This window comes from Cynocephalus volans, chromosome 6 (genome assembly GCF_027409185.1).
Source record: "Cynocephalus volans isolate mCynVol1 chromosome 6, mCynVol1.pri, whole genome shotgun sequence".
NCBI classification, from domain to species: domain Eukaryota; kingdom Metazoa; phylum Chordata; class Mammalia; order Dermoptera; family Cynocephalidae; genus Cynocephalus; species Cynocephalus volans.
The window spans coordinates 57,294,102-57,316,441 of NC_084465.1; the positions used below are offsets into that span (position 1 = coordinate 57,294,102).

Sequence of the window (22,340 nt, forward strand, 5' to 3'; positions counted from 1 at the left end):
ATGGTGGTTGCGGGCATGGTTCTGAGGACTTTAAAAGGAGAGCACATGAAAGACCCTCTTTGCTCCACCATTCTGCCACGTGAGACCTCTGTGTCATTGTCACCACCAAGGCCTTCATCAGATATGTTCCTTGGACTTTGGACTTCCCAACCTTTGAAAGTATAGGCAATAAATTTTGTTTTCTTTACAAATTACCCAGTTCCAGGTATTTTGTTATAAGCAACAGAAATAGACAAATACACCACACAATAAAAATGGCCAAAAAATATAAATGGGAAATTTTAAAAAGGAGAAATATAAGTGGTTAATTAACTCATGATGTTGATAAAACTTACATGATGTTTTCTCTCAAGCAGGGAAATTTAAATTTATACAAAATGCAATATAATTTCTGACTCATGAAGTCAATAAATATCAAATACTAGTAAATATAGGGAAGAAGAGACACTCATAAATTATTGTCAGGACTGTAATTATTATCAGTTTTTAACAAAGTAATATGAAAGTTTTTATACAATTTTAAAACCCCATTTGCCCAAATCTTACACACCCATTTCAAGAAATTTATCGAGCACATAAAAATACAAAATGTATGTATATATGTATAAAATAAAATACACGTATAGGTGCTTTACTGCAGTTTTGTCTAAACAGTAACTGGAGCTAGAAACACTTTCAATTCCTAAGTTTTTAAGAGAAGAATGTACATGAGTTCCTTAAGATATTGTGCAGCTATTTATCTCATAAAGACAATGAGGTAAGTCAATGAGTGTTCACTTGGCAATGTTCAATGTATAATGCTTAGCAAAAAAGAGAAGTCAATGAAAATATGTATAGTAAGATCACATATGCACTTAAAAAATAGAATATTTATAAAAACATAACTAGTCCATAAAACCTTTAAAATGTCTCAAATCCTTATACATGTTACTATGTTTATATAACCATTTTAAAAACAAGCAAAAAGCAATAAAATATATGTTTGAATAGATACTAAATCATTGACAGAAGGCATGGGTAAGAGGAAGCAACTCATTTTCCTTCAGACACTTCATTATTCTGTTGATTGTAAGGAAGAATACACTCAGTCCTCCAGATCTGTGGGTTCTGCGTCCATTGATTCAAACAACCATGACTGAAAATATTCGAGAAAAAAAAACTGCATCTGTACTGAGCATGGACAGACTTTTTTTTTTCTCGTCATTATTCCCTAAACAATACTGTATAACAACTATTCACATAGTATTTAAATTTTATTAGGTATTGTAAGTAATCTATATGATTTAAAGTATACAGAAGGATGAGCCTAGATAATATGCAATTACTACACTAATTTGTATAAGGGATCTGAGCATCCTTGGATTTGGGTATCCATGGGATGTCCTGGAAACAATCCCCCATGGATACAGAGGGTCAACTGTACTACTTTTGTAATTCAAATTACTGAAACACAGTTTCAAAAGTAAAATGAATGGTGATCAAGAAAAGAAAGGGAGAAAATACTAGACCAGATGATACATTAAATTTCTAATATTCTGTATTTCTGAGTCTTCTGGCAGTAATCTATCCAAAAGTTGAAACTTTTCATCCAAAGTCACAGAGAGAATATAAACAGAAGTGAGTTCTGAAAAGAATAGAGGAATCATTTGGGAACAGAAGGGTCAGTAGAGACTATAGAATGCCCATACCTAAAGGTTGGTATGGCCACAGTACCCTAATAGATAGTGTAGATATTGCTAAGTGATGATTAGTATGACCTAAGAACTTTGATCCTCAGGACAGGACAGGCATCAGCAATGTATCCTATGATGATGAGAACCCTAAAGATCTATCTACTAAGAGAGCATACAAAAATGACCAGTTATTTCACACAACATGAGGAAGTTGAGCCCTGGAAAAGATAATTAGATTGCAACAAATAAGAGAATATTCATGTTTGTCTTGTACAGAAAGAAAGAAATATATTCTACATGGCAGTGTACCACAGTGCATGCATATGCAACGGCAAAGTTAAATGATAAAAAGGCAACAGTAAAGCAATATTTAAAGAAGAAAAGCCTTACACAATAGTAATTGAACTTGAATGAATTCAGAAGGAGCCAAAGGAAATCTTACAGTCTTTCTACATTTTAGAAATATAAACTACTGTCCAAAAAGACAACAATCAGATCAGTGGGACAAAGATGAAGCCCAAGATTGGGGAAATAAAAAGAAATGGCTTGCACAAAAGATCAGGTGAGAGCCTGTAACCAGTAAGATAGAGCAGGTCACCAAATAAGAATAATACTAACCCAATTTACTAAAATATTACTATTTCAATACATAATCAACATAAAATTGTTAATGAGATATTTTTCATTTTTTTATAGTGTCTTTGAAATCCAATGTGTATTTTACATTTAAAGCACATCATAATTTGAACCAGCCTCAGTGTTCATTAACACATGCAGCCAGTGACTATTATATCAGAAAGAGCATCTTTAGAAAAATGGTAGCATATATTATGAACTGTTTAGAGTGCAAATTGATACACTCACTGTGTAGAACCACTGTGGAGAACCAGATTAAGGTGTGCATAACCTATGTCCCCACAATTCCACTTCTGGAAATGTAACAAAGGAGACCATACAAAAGAATTGACAGAAGCAAAGAGTCAACTACCACCATCATAACCACCACCAATGGAACACTGAGGCATTTATCATGTTCGCGGAATAAAGTCTTTGCACGCATTGGCAGGAATATAGTGGTATTTCTTGCAAATGGAACACATATGTTTTATGTTCTCACACTCACTATTTTATTATTGAGCCATATGCTCTCATCTATAAATGCTGACCAGTTGGTGAACTTATCAGGAAAGAAAATTTGCCCAATGATGTTGGCCTTTATGCTTCTGAACTTCTGAATCTGCCCCATTCTAAATTCAACTGTGTAACCCAGCCACCATTATTCTGTGGGCCTCAAACGTTACCTGAATTTGATGAACACATTTACAAATTTGTTGGTATAAAATTCCTAGCAATTACCAATTGACACAACTTATAAGTAAGAGAGCATAGGACAAGTGGCATTTTTACCTAGTTCTCTGGGTTATTTAAACATAGTAAAGAGAGCACTGTCTCAGCCTCTGAATTATTCCTTTTTAGATTGATAGCTGCTCCTCTCTGGTACTCATCCTCTTAACCTCTCAACAAGGTATAAAAACTACCCCACGGTGTTGTGAAAAAATGCCTGGCACAATGCTTCTCATATAGGCCTCATCAAATAGCCCCATTAGAATGAAAAAAAAAAAAAAAAAAAAAAAGCAGCATGATTGATAACAATTTACCTTTTCAAATATTGTCTGCACAATGTTTTGTCTGGATTATAATTAGGACCATCTATTTACATTTAAGATCTGAAATTAAAAAAAAAAAACTTCTGGTAATCGAAAAAAATTACAAATCAAAGCAACAATATTATAGCATTAATAGACTTCTCAATTAACAAATATTATTTTAAATGATATTATTCAAGTTTGGAGAGGCTGTAGTGAGAAAGAAATCACATATACTAGTGGAGGCAATGTTAACTACTATCACATCTCCAAAGAGAATCTGATACTCCAGGATCCTTATCCCTTGATTTAGTAACCCTAGTATAAGTTAGCTTTCCTTGGGAAATAGAAATATAAATATTTATGGCCAAAAAATTTCATCTTGTTTAAAATAAAAAATGATAACCACCTACATACATAATGTGAGGAGAAAGTGTATAATAAAACATACATCCTTAGAATTGATAATACTTAATCATTTTAAATAATATTTAAGGTGTTTAATCACATGGGAAAATGTTACATGTTAAGATACAGAACTACCACAAGAATATTAACTATATAAGTGCATAGAAAATTTTAAAGGGAAAATTATTCTTTTGTTGAAATTTGTTTAAACAAAAATATCTCTTAATTTTAAATCTGTATTTGAATATTTTGATTAAATATCTCTCATTAAAAAAGTAATATATTAAATTTCTCCCAAAAATTAGTGACTAAAATTTTTTTTTCTACAGACCAGCTTATAAATTTTGTTATGTCAGACAAAAAGTGCCATCAGGTGTTCCTTTTTACCATAGAAGCCAGAAATTTTCATGTAGAATGTAGATCTCCATTATGTAATTCTTTTGAAGCTGATTATTGGTAGAATTCTTTTCTCCTTATTGATTTCTGATCACTCTTTTAACCTTTAATTTTTCATGTGTGTATTTGTATGAGTATGAGTGTGTGTATTTAAATGTTTTTTAGTATTGAATTTTAAAATATTAAGTAATGATGGTAAGTAAGGATCATTAAAGTAAAGGGAAAATATTTTGTGTTCGCCAAACTAAGAAATGCAGCACATCTCTACTAAGCCATCTCTGAGTATTTGATGGAGAATGCAGAAGCCACTCCAGCTAGAGAGCAAAGATCTAGAGGGTTCTCAGTTACACCACTGGATCTTGATCAGCTCAAAAGGCTCATTTGTTGCCTAGTGAAAAATATATGCTAGCTATTTCTACATAGCTTAGGCCATGCATAATAATCTCACCAAAGAAGCAAAATTATGACTATAGAACTTCCTGAAACATGAGGAAACATGTTTGGTTTTAAGTCTTATTTTCATAGTAAAAATTACTTTAGAAAAGGGAAGTAGAAACAATAAAAAACATATCCACTATGACTAATTTTGACTCACTGCATTTCAACCAAATCAGAATGATTAAAATTCACTAGGTAAATTTCTTGCCAAGTTGGGCTGTTTTTCTCAGCATGCTTCCAAATTTTATAAGACTAACTCTTTCAGAAAGCCCTTCAGCTGCTTTTAAAACTTATTCCAAGACAAGATATTCCCTGAGTTGGCAGAAAATAAAATCTGAGGGACCTGTCCCTTGCTGTCAGAGGTTAATGGATTATATAGTACCATTCATACATCAAACAGTTAAACAGTGTAAAGCTCAGGCTGAAGTCTGGCTGCACCCCAGGGCCTGCAGGAAGCCCTTGGCTCTCCTCAGGTGCAGTGTGGGTGTTGCATGTGAGACAGGAAACAACCTTAGAGACAGCTGTGTTTGATTAATATGTGGGGGTGGAGGGATACCACCTATATAGCTCCCCAACCCATGACAAACTATGAGGAGCTCTTCTTACCACCAGAGGAGCAGAATAGCAAAGGGAGATGGGGGGCAGAGTGTCACCAGCAGGAAAAGTGAGGCAGTCCTGCCTCACTGTCAGTAGTATATGAGAACAAGAGGCTGATAATAGAGAGTTAATATGCTTTATTACAAAGTAAATGAAAATCATTGATTCCTTTCTCAGACAATACCATTTCTTTGCACCTCAGGCATAAAGTCTGAGTATTTTCAGAATGTGCTTTCTTGAACTAGCATAAAAGTACAATAACCAGCCCAGCAGAAAATACTGGATCACAAGAAAAATATCACAAGCATAATGAAGAAAACAGAAACAAAGCAAGGATCAAGGGGGAGATGCTTTCCTAGTCCTAACTAAGAAAAAAGAGAAAAAATTTATTAGTGTGAATAGTGGGATTGCACCACGAATTAAGCTCATGAATCCTATTTAGAATTTGCTGCATATATACATATGTATATGTATATGTCTATATATGTGTGCATATCTGTATGTTTACATATTATATACATATAATATAAGTGTATATATGCACATACACACACACACATAAACACATTGTGCCATTCTTTTCAACTCATCCCTTCTGCTATTCCTCCAAAGTCCTTTGGGGTAATAATAATAGGAAATACATGAACATGAATTAACTCAACAAACCTTTTTTCACTCCCTTGATGCCAGGCCAGCCAGTGTACTTTATATAGAAACCAGAGGTCATCAGGCCTTATACTAACTGAAAGCCTCATGCAGATTAGAACAGTCAAGGAGAGCCACGAACACGAGTCACTTTAGTTACATCAGGTATTCTTTCCTTCTGAAACATGATCTTCCAAATTCAAAGAAATTATAGCAAAGCAAAACAATTTGAACAGTGACAGATCATCTAAGTCCCACTGAAGATATTTCAAATAGGACTTCACTTAAACCATCTAAATATTAAGACAATTAATGTTTTCAAACTTTTCAAACAATTAAAATTCTACACACGTCCTTGGTAATTGTGCTTCATTCAAAAAATTTCCTTTCCAAATTACCACCTCTGAAATATAATAATTTACCAACACACAGAAAATCAAAGATATCCCTGGGAGGTTTATTGTTTCTCTACGTAAGGGGCTTTCATTTCATACTTTCTAACACTGACAAAATTCTAACGATTGCTATAGTCCAAATGTATACATATACATAATACATCTGCACATACATACATATATATGTAAAATATAAGTTATAGTCTTCCCCTTGCACTACAGAAACTTGTTTTAGTGTGCAGAAAGTATACTTTAGATGCAGAAATTATAGTTTTGTTTTTAGTGGTATAGTTTGTTTTATAACTATTTCAATTAACTGCATTGTGTTGATAGCAGAAAGCTCCTCATTAAAGGGTACAATTTTTTAAATGTATAATAAATATAGCAGTGGAATTTTTTTTCCTCCATGAATGCACAACCAAAAACAGTTATTCTAAAAATATGAAAGAAATTTAAGGTTTTTTTGTTTTGCTTTTATATTGAATCCAAAAGGTTGTAAGCAATAATTATAGTTGTTACCACTCATAAAGTGCTGAGAGAAACCAAAATTTATCTACCATTAAAATGAATCTTAGTTAACGTTATTCATTATGGCTAAAGAGGAGAAAAATCTGCTTAAGCCTGTAGTGGTAATACTTCCATATGGCATTAATTAGGTCAAGGCAACTTAATATCTTTTTAAAGTAAAAAATAAAAATTGCCTATGGTCTATTCTTTAAAAAAAAATTTAATGCAAAATCACCACCAAAAACAAACTCTAAAGCTTCTTATACAGGTTTTAAAATCTCTTCCATTTTTTTCATTCCAATGAATTACAAAATCGAGTGGAGTGAAATGATCTTAAAGTATTTTTGATTTACATAAAAGCAGTGAACAATTATTTTAAATTAACTGATTAAATGTTAATTAAAAAAATTGTTGCTACTTATCTAAGACAGCAGTGATCATTCAATGCTCCACTCTGCCAAGATCCAAATAGAATAATGTGCTACTAATGCTTACAGAGTCATTCTTTTATAACTATATTAGGTAGAGAAATTCACCATCTGCCTTCTGGATATTTACATTGCAGAGAAAGTATTCTCATCATCTCATAAAAAAAATCCTTCCCATTACAAAAAATTTATTGAAACTAATGAAAACAATGATACATCATACCAAAACCTGTGGGATACTGCAAAAGCAGTATTGAGGGGGAAATTTATTGCATTAAACGCTCACTTCAGAAGAATGAAAAGATGGCAAGTGAACAACCTAACACTTCACCTTAAAGAACTAGAAAAACAAGAACAATCCAAACCTAAAGTTAGCAGACGGAAAGAAATTATTAAGATCAGAGCAGAACTGAATGAAATTGAAAACCAAAAAACAATTCAAAAGATCAACGAATCAAAAAGTTGGTTTTTTGAAAAGATAAATAAAATTGACAAACCATTAGCATGGCTAACAAAAAAAAGAAGAGAGAAGACTCAAATAACAAAAATTAGAAATGAAAAAGGCAATATTATAACTGATTCATCTGAAATACAAGGAATCATTCGAGACTACTATAAACAACTATACGCCAACAAATTTGAAAATCTGGAGGAAATGGATAAATTTCTGGACACACACAAGTTCCCAAAACTGAACCATGAAGATGTAGAAAATTTGAACAGACCAATAACAATAAAGGAGATTGAAGCTGTTATCAGAAGGCTCTCAACAAAGAAAAGCCCAGGACCAGATGGATTCACAGCAGAATTTTACCAAACATTCAAACAGGAATTGACACCGATTCTTTACAAACTATTCCAAAAGATTGAAACAGACGCAAATCTCCCAAACTCATTCTATGAAGCAAACATCATCCTGATACCAAAACCAGGTAAAGATATAACCAAAAAAGAAAACTACAGGCCGATATCCTTGATGAATATAGATGCAAAAATCCTCACTAAAATACTAGCAAACAGAATAGAGCAACACATACGAAAAATTATCCATCATGATCAAGTGGGATTCATCCCAGGGATGCAAGGTTGGTTCAACATACGCAAATCAATAAATGTGATACACCATATTAATAAACTCAAACACAAGGACCATATGACCATCTCTATAGATGCTGAAAAAGCATTTGATAAAGTTCAGCACTCATTCATGACAAAGACCCTCTATAAGTTAGGTATAGAGGGAAAGTATCTCAACATAATTAAAGCCATATATGCCAAACCCACTGCCAATATCATCCTGAATGGGGAAAAGCTGAAAGCTTTTCCTTTAAGAACAGGAACTAGACAAGGATGCCCACTCTCACCACTCCTATTCAACATAGTGTTGGAAGTACTAGCCAGAGCAATCAGAGAAGAGAAGGAAATAAAGGGCATCCAGATCGGAAAAGATGAAGTCAAACTGTCCCTTTTTGCAGATGACATGATCCTATATATCAAACAGCCTAAAACCTCTACAAAAAAACTGTTGGAATTGATAAATGATTTCAGCACAGTAGCAGGATACAAAATCAACACACAAAAATCAGTAGCATTTCTTTTCTCCAATAGTGAACATGCAGAATGAGAAATCAAGAAAGCCTGCCCATTTACAATAGCCACCAAAAAAATAAAATACTTAGGAATTGAGTTAACCAAGGAGGTGAAAAATCTCTATAATGAGAACTACAAAGCACTGCTTAGAGAAATTAGAGAGGATACAAGAAGATGGAAAGATATCCCATGCTCTTGGATTGGAAGAATCAACATAGTGATAATGTCCATGCTACCCAAAGTGATATACAAATTCAATGCAATCCCTATCAAAATTCCAAAGACATTTTTCTCAGAAATGGAAAAAACTATCCAGACATTTATATGGAACAATAAAAGACCACGCATAGTCAAAGCAATGCTGAGCAAAAAAAATAAAGCTGGAGGCATAACACTACCTGACTTTAAGCTATACTACAAAGCTATAATAACCAAAACAGTATGGTACTGGCATAAAAACAGACACACTGACCAATGGAATAGAATAGAGAATCCAGAAATCAACCCACACACTTACTGCCATCTGATCTTTGACAAAGGCACCAAGCCTATTCACTGGGGAAGGCACTGCCTCTTCAGCAAATGGTGCTGGGATAACTGGATATCCATATGCAGGAGAGTGAAACTAGATCCATACCTCTCACCGTATACTAAAATCAACTCAAAATGGATTAAGGATTTAAATATACACCCTGAAACAATAAAACTTCTTAAAGAAAACATAGGAGAAACACTTCAGGAAATAGGACTGGACACAGACTTCATGAATATGACCCCAAAAGCATGGGCAACCAAAGGAAAAATAAACAAATGGGATTATATCAAACTAAAAAGCTTCTGCACAGCAAAAGAAACAACAGAGTTAAAAGACAACCAACACAGTGGGAGAAAATATTTGCAAAATATACATCTGACAAAGAATTAATATCAAGAATATATAAGCAACTCAAACAACTTTACAAGAAGAAAACAAGCAACCCAATTAAAAAATGGGCAAAAGAACTAAGTAGGCATTTCTCTAAGGACGATATACAAATGGCCAACAGACATATGAAAAAATGCTCAACATCACTCAGCATCCGGGAAATGCAAATCAAAACCACATTGAGATACCATCTAACCCCCGTTAGGATGACGAAAATCCAAAAGACTCTGAACGATAAATGCTGGCGAGGTTGCGGAGAAAAAGGAACTCTCATACATTGTTGGTGGGACTGCAAAATGGTGCAGCCTGTATGGAAAATGGTATGGAGGTTCCTCAAACAATTGCAGATAGATCTACCATACGACCCAGCTATCCCACTGTTGGGAATATACCCAGAGGAATGGAAATCATCAAGTCGAAGGTATACCTGTTCCCCAATGTTCATCGCAGCACTCTTTACAATAGCCAAGAGTTGGAACCAGCCCAAATGTCCATCAACAGATGAGTGGATACGGAAAATGTGGTACATCTACACAATGGAATACTACTCAGCTATAAAAACGAATGAAATACTGCCATTTGCAACAACATGGATGGACCTCGAGAGAATTATATTAAGTGAAACAAGTCAGGCACAGAAAGAGAAATACCACATGTTCTCACTTATTGGTGGGAGCTAAAAATTAATATATAAATTCACACACACACACACACACACACACACAAAACTGGGGGGGGGAAGAAGATATAACAACCACAATTACTTGAAGTTGATACGACAAGCAAACAGAAAGGACATTGTTGGGGGAGAGGGGGGAGGGAGAAGGGAGGGAGGTTTTGGTGATGGGGAGCTATAATCAGCCACAATGTATATCAACAAAATAAAATTTAAAAAAAAAATCCTTCCCATTAGTTGTTGAAATTCATATATCTTTTTTTCCTTTCCACAGTTCCTCGTAAAGTGCTCTATTATGTTGATGCCAGATAACATCTCAGACAGAATTATAAAAAGCTTAGACATAATATATTTGAACCATTATTTTCTACTAGGCAACATTATTAACTTGCACCAAGTTCTTAACAGTTTTTGGAAAATAACAGATTTCATGTTGTTTATAGATCTGCAACCAGCCAAACTTTTTTTTTTTCTTTTTAACATATTAAAGTGACTAGAAGGATTAGAGATAATGGGAACAGTAAATTACAACATTTATTTGGCATTTATTTGTGAAAACTAATTAGTTCTCCAAAGTTCTGTGTTGTTCATTCATGAAGGATTGGTATAATTGTTATGTTCATTTGTCATCTTATTTCATCTTCTTATTTGTAGTGCATTAACCCAGAAAGGTACAAATAATACAAACTTCTAATAAGAAGGCAAGCAGGTAATAAGTAATTGAAACTTCTAAGATATCAATATTGATTTGTTTTCTTCACTAGAAATGTATATTTTGCTCAGAAATTTGGCCACCAAAATATTATAAAGTAAACCAATATACTGACATCCATATGTAATATATGCATTGCTTACCTCAGTCAAGTGTGGTGTAGGGTTAAATCCACAGAGATTACAAACTCGATTCTTGCATTCAGTGCAAGTACTGAAATTAGGAGGATCCTCAGAACCTATGTTGAGTTCACTTTTGCAGAGAGGACAGGCTGATTTTGGTTTGGGAGTTTTCTCTGGTTTTGGAGGAAGGACAGCCTTTTGTGGCTCAGTCATTGAAGGTTTGCTGTCCTTAGTGGGTAGGGTCTTCTTTTCTGTTTCTGTTCTTTTTACTGTTGGATCTTGTTCAGCTTTGGGCTCTAATTTTTCAGCTACTGGAGCTTTTGTTTCCTTTTTCACAGGTGTAACCTTTGCAGGTACTGGTGGTGCTTGACCTGTGGATTTGGGTGGCCCCTGAGACATAGGTGGCTGTGAAGGGGCAGGGGCTTGTTTTGTTGGAGCCCCTGGCCCACTTTGTGATGGAGGTCCAGGCTGGCCTGCTGTGGAAATTAAATTCGATGCCTGGCTGAAGATTGATGCCCCAAACCCAAAGAGTTTCCCAGTCACAGTTTCTTGAGGAGTCGTAGGCTGTGACTTAGGAGCATCGGCTATACTTCCCAGACTCAGACTGAAACGTCTTGACTGCTCCTGAGATTTGGGGGGCTGTTGAGATGTGGGGGCAGTTTGGCCAGGGGTAGGTCGTGGGCCAGGGGGTGTCGGTGACACTTTTGGCATTGGCTTGGCATCTGGTTTAGGACTCATTTTGGTTTGTGCTTTTTTAGGTTCATCCTTCTTTTGTACCAGATCAACTTGTTTTTGACTTTTGCTCTCTGAACTAGGTCCAGGATGTGAAATAATTTTTGAATCCGATGCAGGTCGAGGTATGGCTTTAGAATCAAATGGAGTGACTTTTTCTCCTGTTGGTGGAAAACTTTGTGAGGGTTTGGCAGAATCTATTTTTAGAGGAGGGGTTTTCTCCTGATCTTGTAACTGTTCTTTGGAGCTCAGGATATCAGGTTTTGTTGCTTCCACAGATGAAGATACAATATCTGTGGGTGGCTTTACCATCTTGGGCTGCTTTGGTTTATCATCAGCAACAGGGGTCTTGGCCTGGTCAGATGGGACAGAAGGCTCTTTGGGAGGTGCTGGCTTAAGCGAGGACTCTGCCACAGCAGGCTTCTTGGCCACGGCTGGGGGAGAACCATGAAGCGTTGGTTGTTTCACTAGTGGTGGTGGCTTTTTAGATTCAGATGCCTTTGAGATTTCCTGTTTGGATGTAATATCCTTCTTTGGGGAAGCCTGCTGTGACGCTGGGGATGATTTGCTCACTGTAGATGTGGGAGTAACAGGGCCAGTCTTCAGTTTGGGCTGGGGCGATGATGGAATTGGAGCCAGATCACCTCCTAGAGCTCTTTGCATCTGACAGTTTAAACACAGCCACTCTTTTATCTAGAAATAATATAAAGCAATGGTCACTAAGATAAAGCACTGTAAAAGCAAAAATTGTTTAAAACATGCATGGTACCTTTGAAACCATGTCCCTCAACTTTCAAAGCATAAAATACAGACTACTTATTTTAATTAATTTATATAAAAAAGTTTAACTATATTAAAATATAATTAATAGATCTCAGAGACCAAAGTACCGTATATTATAAGGAAAATAAAAAGTAAAAATCAACATATAATTCTACGTTTCTTCAAATGTTAATTATTCTTTGCTTTTGATTTACTCAAATTTTGATTACTCCCCTAAACAGAAAACCACATATGATAAAAAAAATCATGGGTTTTAACTATTAGATTTCATGTGTCAGTATGATAGATTTTTTTTCTATCAATGCCTCATAAAAAGTTTTTAGTTACACAGCCCAGAGTAGGCTTGTCAAATTAGGAACACATTGCTAATTTCTTAAATTAGCAGAGCATTACTTCCCCCTCCAAGGTGACATACTCAAAGGTGTGAAAACAAAAATTGATAATCATTTTGGGTTAGAAAGGGATTCTCTGTAAAGAAAGTAAATAAAAAATAATTGCATTCCTTCAGATTATCATAAATAGCACAATTTAACAGAGAAAACGTGGTTTTGTTTTAAATTTTATGAACATACTTGAAAAAGCAATATAAGTAAATAATGTACTTATTTGACTGCTGATGTGTGTGTGCGTGTGTGTGAGAGAGAGAGACACATATTGTGTGTATAAACAAACACACACAATTGCAACTGCTCTTTTCATATTGCATCCATTGTGAAAAGATATTGAATTTGGTATCATATTTTAGAAATCTTATAAATTTTAGAAGATAATTTGAAAGTACCTATGTCTAACATTTACCTTTTTTATTATTCCAAAACAATGTTTGTTTATTGCAGAATATTTTAAATATTACCAAAATAATTGAGAATGTAAAATTCTGCCATGATCCAATCCTCTCTACCCAAAGTAACCAATGTTAACAGTTTTACACTGAAGTTCTTTCTACAGAATGTTGCACAGTGAGAAAAATAAGTTTATGGAGCATGGGCACCAGAAAAATTTCCCACAGTACAGAATTGTAAAGTATTATGCTGGCAAACAGCATAATATTTATTTTCAAGCATTTGCCTCTGAAAAATTTGAGTTGATAATTCCTTAACGTTTTAGAGCTACTTTGAAATTATTTAAACTTACATACCAGTATAACGAGGCTTATTATGTAATCTAAGTAAACTATGTTTGGGGAAGGTTAAAAGAGATTTTCAACTTGAATGAAAATGTTATATTTCTGCTTTAAAAATTGAATCAAAAAGTAAAATTATGACCTTTTGTTAAATATGAGTGGTAGATACTTGGGTATTAATTACATTTATTTTCAATATAGAGGTTGAACACCTGTGTACTCATGATATTTTTATCTTTTTTACCTTTCTATATGTTTGAAGCATTTCTCAAAATAATTTTTTAGACATATAAATATTTGAAATCCCCAAACTATCAAGCAATTGCTACTTCTGCAAGTACCATGACAAAAAGCAGTTTAAACTGTAAAGAAACTTTCACTTCGTTTTATCCCTGTCTTGAAGGAAGAAAATATCTCTATAAATATGTATCTACCTAATCACCCATACCCCTATTATCAGTGTCAATTCTGCTTTTCTACTATTTATTTTTTCTCATATATTTTCTTCCATAGCCTTACATGATTACCATATAATCACATAGCCAGACAAAATAAAGGAAGAGAAATGTAATTAAAAGCATAATTCTTTACCTGCACTATCACTGACTTTTTCCTACAAAATATATATTATATGATATTATCACTTTTTCCTACAAAATATCTATTATATATATCCACATTAACCAGTTCAAATTACAAACTTCTAGGAGTGATCTTCATTACCATTATATGCTTTTATTATTTTTACCGAGTGCCATAGCCAAAGTAGATGCAAAATTTAATCAATATTCATTCCTAACTCAAATATTTATTGAACACCTTCCACAGGGTACATACCACTAAAGCAAAAATCTCTGTCGGTGATGGAGGCTACAATATAGTGGAAGAGTCAGATAAGAAACAAAGGAGTTAATGCAGAATACAATTTCAGGGTTATTATAGATGCACAGTAAGTATCTGATGATACCATGATGGTTCCTTCTTTTTTTTATTTCTTGATAGTTTCTCTTTTCTTTTCTGTGAAAATTTCTTTGGATGCATTTGGTTCTATCAGTGAAATTGTTAAGTTTCTTTGCAATGTGAACACTGGAGCTTCATGCATAGTCAGCCAGTGGGCCCTAACTCCACTTTTGGACAATTGCAAAACTAGAACACTGCCATGACACATCTAATATATGATGTACATCAATGCCAGGAACACATTTTGTACTGTCCTTATTCCAAAATCAAATGATTTGTTGTGCGTTATAAATGTATATACATATTTCTCCCCCTAAGCACAGAAAGGAGAGTTAGGAAAAGGAAGGTGGAAAACAGGAGTCACTGCCCTGATATTCTCTGAACACACTCTTTTCCTGGACAGACTCCACTGCCACATCTTTTGTCCTTTTAATAACCACACTTTTTTAACATTGATAAAAAACACATGAAAGATATTTGATCCCTGAATGTTCCTCTTCACTGCTAGAATACAGATTGAAATCATTGTTTACAGCTATCACTATATAAAAATCTTTTTAACCTCTTAGGATGTTTTAGAAAGAGCTTCCTTTTATTTTCTAAATTCTACTGGCCAAATCTGTTGGAGATAGAAATGATTTTTATCAGAGCACAGTCTTGCTTTGAAAACAGCCACATTTCCAATTCCCCGATTCAATTGAAAAAACAACAAAATTTTCCTATACATTGAGCAAGTGAAAAAGTCCACAATCAGCCTCAGCATTAACATCATGAGCCCCCTTCCCTCCTGTTGTAGGTCGTGTCTTTCACAATGCTCTTAGGAAGAGCAAGAAGTAGCAAGGGGGCTATGGCTCTCCCGGTCATGTGATTTATAAATCTGGTTGTAAGATTTTTATGGAATTCTGTTATTCCCCAAGTGGGTTTTGGTTGCCTGTTAAAGGTAAAGACCCATTCATTCTCTCACGGTTCCAAAGCCACCATCCCTCGTTTGGCCCTCATCATTTCTCAACCACTACACTTCCACCAAAAGTAACCTGTTTTAAGCAAACAACATGAGTCGACTCTAAACATAACCACGTCCCTTCAAACCTCAAAGCCTCTCCACTACTCCTATGATTTGAATATCTGTCCCCTCCCAAACTCATGTTGAAATTTAATCACCATTGTAATAGTATTGAGAGTCGGGACCTTGAAGAGGTTATTAGGCCATGAATGCTCTGCCCTCATGAACAAATTAATGCTATTATCAGGGAATTAGGATCATGATAAAAGGATGAGTTTGGCCCCCTTTCATTTCTTGCTCTCACCCTCTCACCTTCCACCAAGGCATGACACAGCAAGAAGGCCCTCACCAGATGTCACAGCCCTGATCTTCACAGCCTCCAGAACTGTAAGACTAAACTTCTGTTCTTCACAAATTCCAAGTCTCAGATATTCTGTTATAGCAGCACAAAACAGACTAAGACAAGTACCTAAAAGTTAATTTTTTGCAAGAAATTCAAAATACATGATTTTGTTGATGTTCATATGCTAGAATTTACATAATTCTGCTATTTTCAGGTCTATATCTTTCAAAGACTCTAAGCAACAAATGGTAAGAACTTCCTTGTAGTAGTCTTTCTATTGATCCCCAGGGTCTAACTGACCCTTTATGCATCACAGATGTTCACAAATATTTTCTGAGCTGGTTTGAATTAAGCAAACTAGTCGAAAATATTTATCTGCGCTCTTCAAGCTACAGCATCCCTGTTTACTCTGCCAATTCTCACTGTTTACACAGCCTGTACCACAGACTCTGTCTTCATTTTCTGGTTGTATGCCATTTGCCTCAGAGCCCTACCCTATTCTTCTGGCCACCGACACTCTATCCCCACTTTGGTTCAAACTGAAAGAGTCTCCCATCACTAAAACACCTGCTAACCATAAATATTTTCTTTGTCTGAAGACAATTACTGCCTGTTTTTCACTTCCAAAATTAAATCATTATCTCTAATTCTGAGCAGACGGGTACCAGTTAGTCTCAGACACTTGCTGTCATTTCTACACAATGCCCCTATCTATAACACAGTTGGTCCCCTAGTTCTGCATGATTTGGGTCTTCATTCCACTATATCAATGGATGAGGATCTTAGATTTTAGTCTTTATCATTTTCTCCCAAGCCACAAAAGTCAGACAATATGTGAGGGACAGCTTCTACAAAAATTTCATAAACTTCCCAGGGCCCCTGTCACAAGTAGCACCCCCTCCCTAACATTACACTATAATAAGCCATATCCCTTTGAAAAATGGTGGGAGAAATGGAATAAACAGTACAAGGAGCCTACAACTGTACCCTGAATGGACTCTTACCTTCAATATACAAGCGTTAAAAGGAAATGTTTATTAGATAGATATATCAAGCCAGAACCATTTCTAAATTCTAGATTTTATATGACAAGCAAGGAAAAACAGACATCTTTTGCTTCCTCACCTATAGTCTTACTTACAGAAGGTGAATAAATGATATTCAAGGTCTATAGACACAATCGTTTAATGAACTATTCTAACTCAATTAGCTCTATGGAAAGGAACAAAATAAAGACATAAAATTGTTTGTTCTTTTAGTCTTCTGACATAATATGCTACATAAATGAAGGTAAGAGAGTATTCAGACAGCATTTCTGTTCATCCTGAGGTCACTGTGTATTCTAAAAAATATAATTACTCTAACACACCTTCCTGCTTAATCCAACCCTTAGAGTCCCCATTTGTTTAGCCTTTGTTATGTATCAGAGCTGCAAAATACAGTAACACAACTTCACAGGGCCTTTGCCAGATAATCATAAATGTCTTATTTAGATGTTTCAGCAATTAAATACTTGAACGTTTAATTGTGAACTTCACATACAGAGTTCCAATCAATGGTGCCTCTATCAAAAAGTATCAAAACTATTATCCCTGATTTTTAACAGTATAACTTTAATAATAATTCAAGATAATCAACTTGATACATCTAAGCAATAAAGTGAATCGGTAAATTTTGGGGGTCCAGAATTAAAGTATATTCATGCTCAGAACAATTATGAATTTAATTAACTGCAAAACAAAGTGGAAAACACTCAAAAAAATTCCAGAAGGTATAATAACTAACATCCACCCTTCAATGTAGCCCACCCTGCACAATTTAAATGGAAAATTACATGAAAGAATATCTGTGCAGTTACATAGCAGTAGTACGTGGGATAATGGAATATCAATAAAGGACAAACACAAGTTAGGAAGTTATATTTGCTGGTGTTCATACCATTCATATTAGCTGTTGAATAAATTTTCTTCAATCCTGCTTTCATTCTGTCCTTACACAATAAAACCTGTTGGGTTCTTACTTCTGGACTCATCACAACTAAACTTTTCTGCAAACCATAGCACTGAAATGGATTATTTACTCCACTGAGGCAGTATTCTCATTTTCTCTTTTCTGAGTCATGACTCCTCTCCCATTTACCTAAATGCTACCCACCCTATACAGTCCACATTGAATTTCCTCCTTTACCATTTAATATTCCATCATCAAATAAAGTCTGCCTCTCCTCAATTGTAACCACGGTAGTCTGAACCATGGCATTTAGATTCAAATATGTAGTGACTTAAAGCGTTTTCCAGTTATTTCCTCTTCTCTCCTCATACAGACTTTTAAAAGGAATGACCACTTCTCATGTTTACTCTCACTTTTGTACTGGACCTCAGTAAATTTTAAATATTTCTTAATAATGAACTATTCAGAAATTTGTTTCTATTTCTCATCAAATTATCTTAAAATACTTATTTAAAGTCTTATATTATTTTAAATGTCATAGAAAAATATAGTACAACAAACAAAAAGTCTAAGAAATCACTATTATAAAGAAAAAAAAAAAACAAAATTTGAAAACAGGTTATGCTTTCTGCTACTCAAGGATTTCCCCAAGCACATGACCTCCCCTATAGAGGCAGTTACTCCTGGACAGCAGTTTGACTGCAGATGGCTCATTGTAGTTGACATCTACAGATATGCATATTACTGCATAATTTATTTTGGTTGAAAACTAGACACTAGCAATCCTCCTAACTGTGATGGCATGCTCAGTAACTTGGTGAAACAATTTTATTTAAAATAATCCATCCAGAAGTTGGATGGATATTTTCTTTTTGAAACTTGTGTGGATTATAATTTCTGCTGCATGATTCAGCAACCATAAAGAAACCCGTGAAACATAAAATAAATACGCACTCTTTTCTTCATAAATCATAATAATGTTCACCAAATGCTAGCAATAACATTTGTAAGTCCTCAGTGTAACCCAAAACAGGAAAACTGACACTTTCACCAAAGCACAATTTACAAAATGATTACAATACACAGACATACAAATATATGCATACTCGACAACAATTACACAAAGAGAAGACTCTCAACTCAGTAAACTGAAATCACATATATATATATTAACACTTCTAAAATGCCTCTTATGTGGTGAATTCAAACTTTTATATCTCAAATGATTAACACACACCTGGGGCTATCACGCAATTTTGCAGCTGTGAACCAATGGCTCTGATTAGACAATATTTGTGCAATTATCTGAATAGCTTATTGCATTTTCCTCATATTATTTCATTTAAAAATGAAAAATGTAAAAATAAATTACATTAGTGAAAAGAATCAAAGGTCTCATACACTTAATATAGACAAATAAGAACTCATTATAAATGCTGAAAGTAGCATATCTTTAAATCAATCAGATGCTCACTGGAATTAAGCCAGTACTTGTGCATTGACTTGGGAAGGAAAAAGTACATTTAAAAAAATATATGAAATGCTTAAAATATATTAAAGCTTATGCAAAAGACAAAGTTTCATAAGGGAAATTTAGCCTCTTTTAGCTCTTTGTGAATGAAAGCCTCATACATTTTAAATTATTCAAACTTTACATAGTTGTATATACACACATTTTCAAGAATGTACTTAAGGAAAGTCTAATTTTAAAATTGTGCTTAATCAACTTTACATTATTTTCATTTTTTTCACAAATCCTATTCACATTTTTGTCACCATTTATTTCTTTCTGACCACTTATTTTTTAATCCTTCCTCTGTCAGAAACAAAAAACACATAGATCTACACCTTAAAGTTTTTCCCAAGAAATACAATTACAGAGTTTCTAATCCCATGTTCACATAATGAAGCCTGCTATTTTATTTTTAAAATTGTTTTACATAAATAGAAATCTGTTCTTAAAAGTTGTTTTAAGTATTCTACTGAAAATTCTGACTTTGCTGAGCAAATGAAAGAAATCTATTTCTACAAATTGTTTTGTAATTGATAAAAATATTGATTAGAGAGAAAAAAAGAACAGAAAAGGTGGTTTACTATTTCATACTCAGGCAAGACCAGAACTCATCTATATGTGCTTTATTATATTTGATTTTATAAACAAAATTCTATCTGAATTGCTAAGTTATTGGCTCTCCTTCTAGACTCTGAATTCTATTTCTGACAGTGAGCAAAGTTATCACTTTCATCATCTCTATTGTCAAATTCAAGCAGAGTAGATGTAGAGTAGGATCTCACAGCTTTCTTAAAGAACAAAAAATAATGCATCAATGTAAGACTCTAGTTTGGGCAGCAGTGAGTAGGAAGGTATAAAACCAGTGCTCTTAAAACTTGATTTTTTTTTTTACACTAAATATCCTGAAAATAAACACCTGCCAAAAAAGGTTAATTTTCGTTTAACTTTAAGAAAATGTAGAATATACACTCATACACACACACCTAGAAAGGTAGGAAATGGCATAGTGAATCAAATAATCCAGTTAAAGACATGTGGTCTCCTACAAAAAAAATGCTAAATTTTGGGTCAGTAGATCTGGCTTCTTGTATAAGACTCACTGCCAAGTAATTCCATGACCTTGCAAAAGTCCCTTAATACTTAACCTCAGTTTTCTCATCTACAAATGGAGCCTACAATGATGCTGCTATCCCTACTTACCTACTAGAATTCTATAAATATTATTATTAATAATAATGTATACCTATGATTTCAATTTCAAGGCAAGTCCATTTATACTGGCAAAAGTAATTTTGAATTTAGAAATACTCTCACATTGCAAATATTTAAAACTAAACACTCAGAATAATAAAATGACCTGACCACATCACACAAGAAATGAGTAGTTGAGCTAAAATTCATATCCACAACATCCAAATCTAAAATCCCATATTCTTTCCACTTTTCCAAAAGATCATCTTATGACTATTTTATAAAAAATTTTTAAAAATTGCAGATTTCAAAACGCTTTAGAATATGAATTCTTACTTTCTCAGTCTCTTTACTCATCTTTAAAATGTGAACATCACCTCATTAAAAGAGCATAAGATGAAATGCATATAAAGTGCCTACAGCACATTTAGAAATGCACAGTGTTCAAACTACAAGCTCAGTTTTCTTTGACAAAGACTGATCTTCCTTTTTACTGAAGAAAGAGAAAGGCGAGAAACATTGTTTGTAGTGAAGTTATTACTTCCCTATCAAAGGTAACTAGAAGTACTTTTAAGTGAATTCATAGTACTATGAGCAAGACTGCACATGTGTGAGGGGCAGAGCTAGGACAAGACCCAGATTATTTGATGCCTTGTCAATGCATTTAATATTGTTTTTACTTTAGGAAAATTAGTAGAAACTTCTAATAGATTATTTACATCTTTGTCTTTGATGTAATACCGCTGAAATATTTGTAAATAAAATGCTCATTTTTATGTAAGCCAATTAAGATATAGAATACAGGAGAGTGTTACATATGTGTGTGTTTTCTCAAGGGATATGAACAATGAGTAAGTCAGCCCATCACTATATTAAGCTTACTGATCCAATAAATGATTTTGCTAACTGTGGGTATCTGCTTTCACAGAAGAACATCTGTTCTTACCAAGCTATATAGACCATTGTACCAGTTGTAATAATATATAACAGGCATACTAGATATTAGAAAAGCCAGCACTGCAGAGATACCTGAAACATCTAGTCATTTAAAAGCTAAAAATGAAAAAAAGGCTTTGGGTCTAATGATTAAACTTATAGGTACAGCATGAGGAATATATATATAATTATCCAAGGAATGTTCAAATCATAAGAAAAATGTTGCAAATTGGATCTCATCAAAAGTGAGAGTTAAACAAATATGGTATTTGTAAACATATTTAAAACAGATGTTTAAAGGATTGAATCCTTCTATTCATTTAACTTCATTAGAAAACTATTTTAAGTAAAGGTAAATTAATTTGGTTATAATTAGGATATTCTTGTTTTAAATAGTATGAATGATACCATAGGGATTATCAGAGAATGGCAAGTAAATCAATATCATTTGTCTTCCTAAACCTTTCTGTTTAGAATCAAGGTACTTTATTTCTCTTTATTGGCTTCATATAAACATGGTGCCAGTTAAAGCACACATGGCTGTGACAAGGAAAAAATGATTTAAGAAACTGATCAAACTTGGCATTGCTGTTTAGAACCAAAAATGTTAACATTTCACCAAGTGGAATGCTAAGCCTGACGATGTAA

The 22,340-nt window shown here is 34.0% G+C and overlaps 1 protein-coding gene across 1 annotated transcript in view; it reads right to left on the bottom strand.

The window, feature by feature from the left end:
- The window catches only part of PCLO (piccolo presynaptic cytomatrix protein), a 413,878-nt gene that overhangs the window by 376,513 nt on the left and 15,025 nt on the right, over positions 1 to 22,340 (bottom strand). Inside the window, exon 3 of the mRNA XM_063099452.1 lies at positions 11,180 to 12,583. Coding sequence (XP_062955522.1) covers positions 11,180 to 12,583 — 1,404 coding nt within the window. The remainder of the gene's footprint in view (positions 1 to 11,179; positions 12,584 to 22,340) is intronic.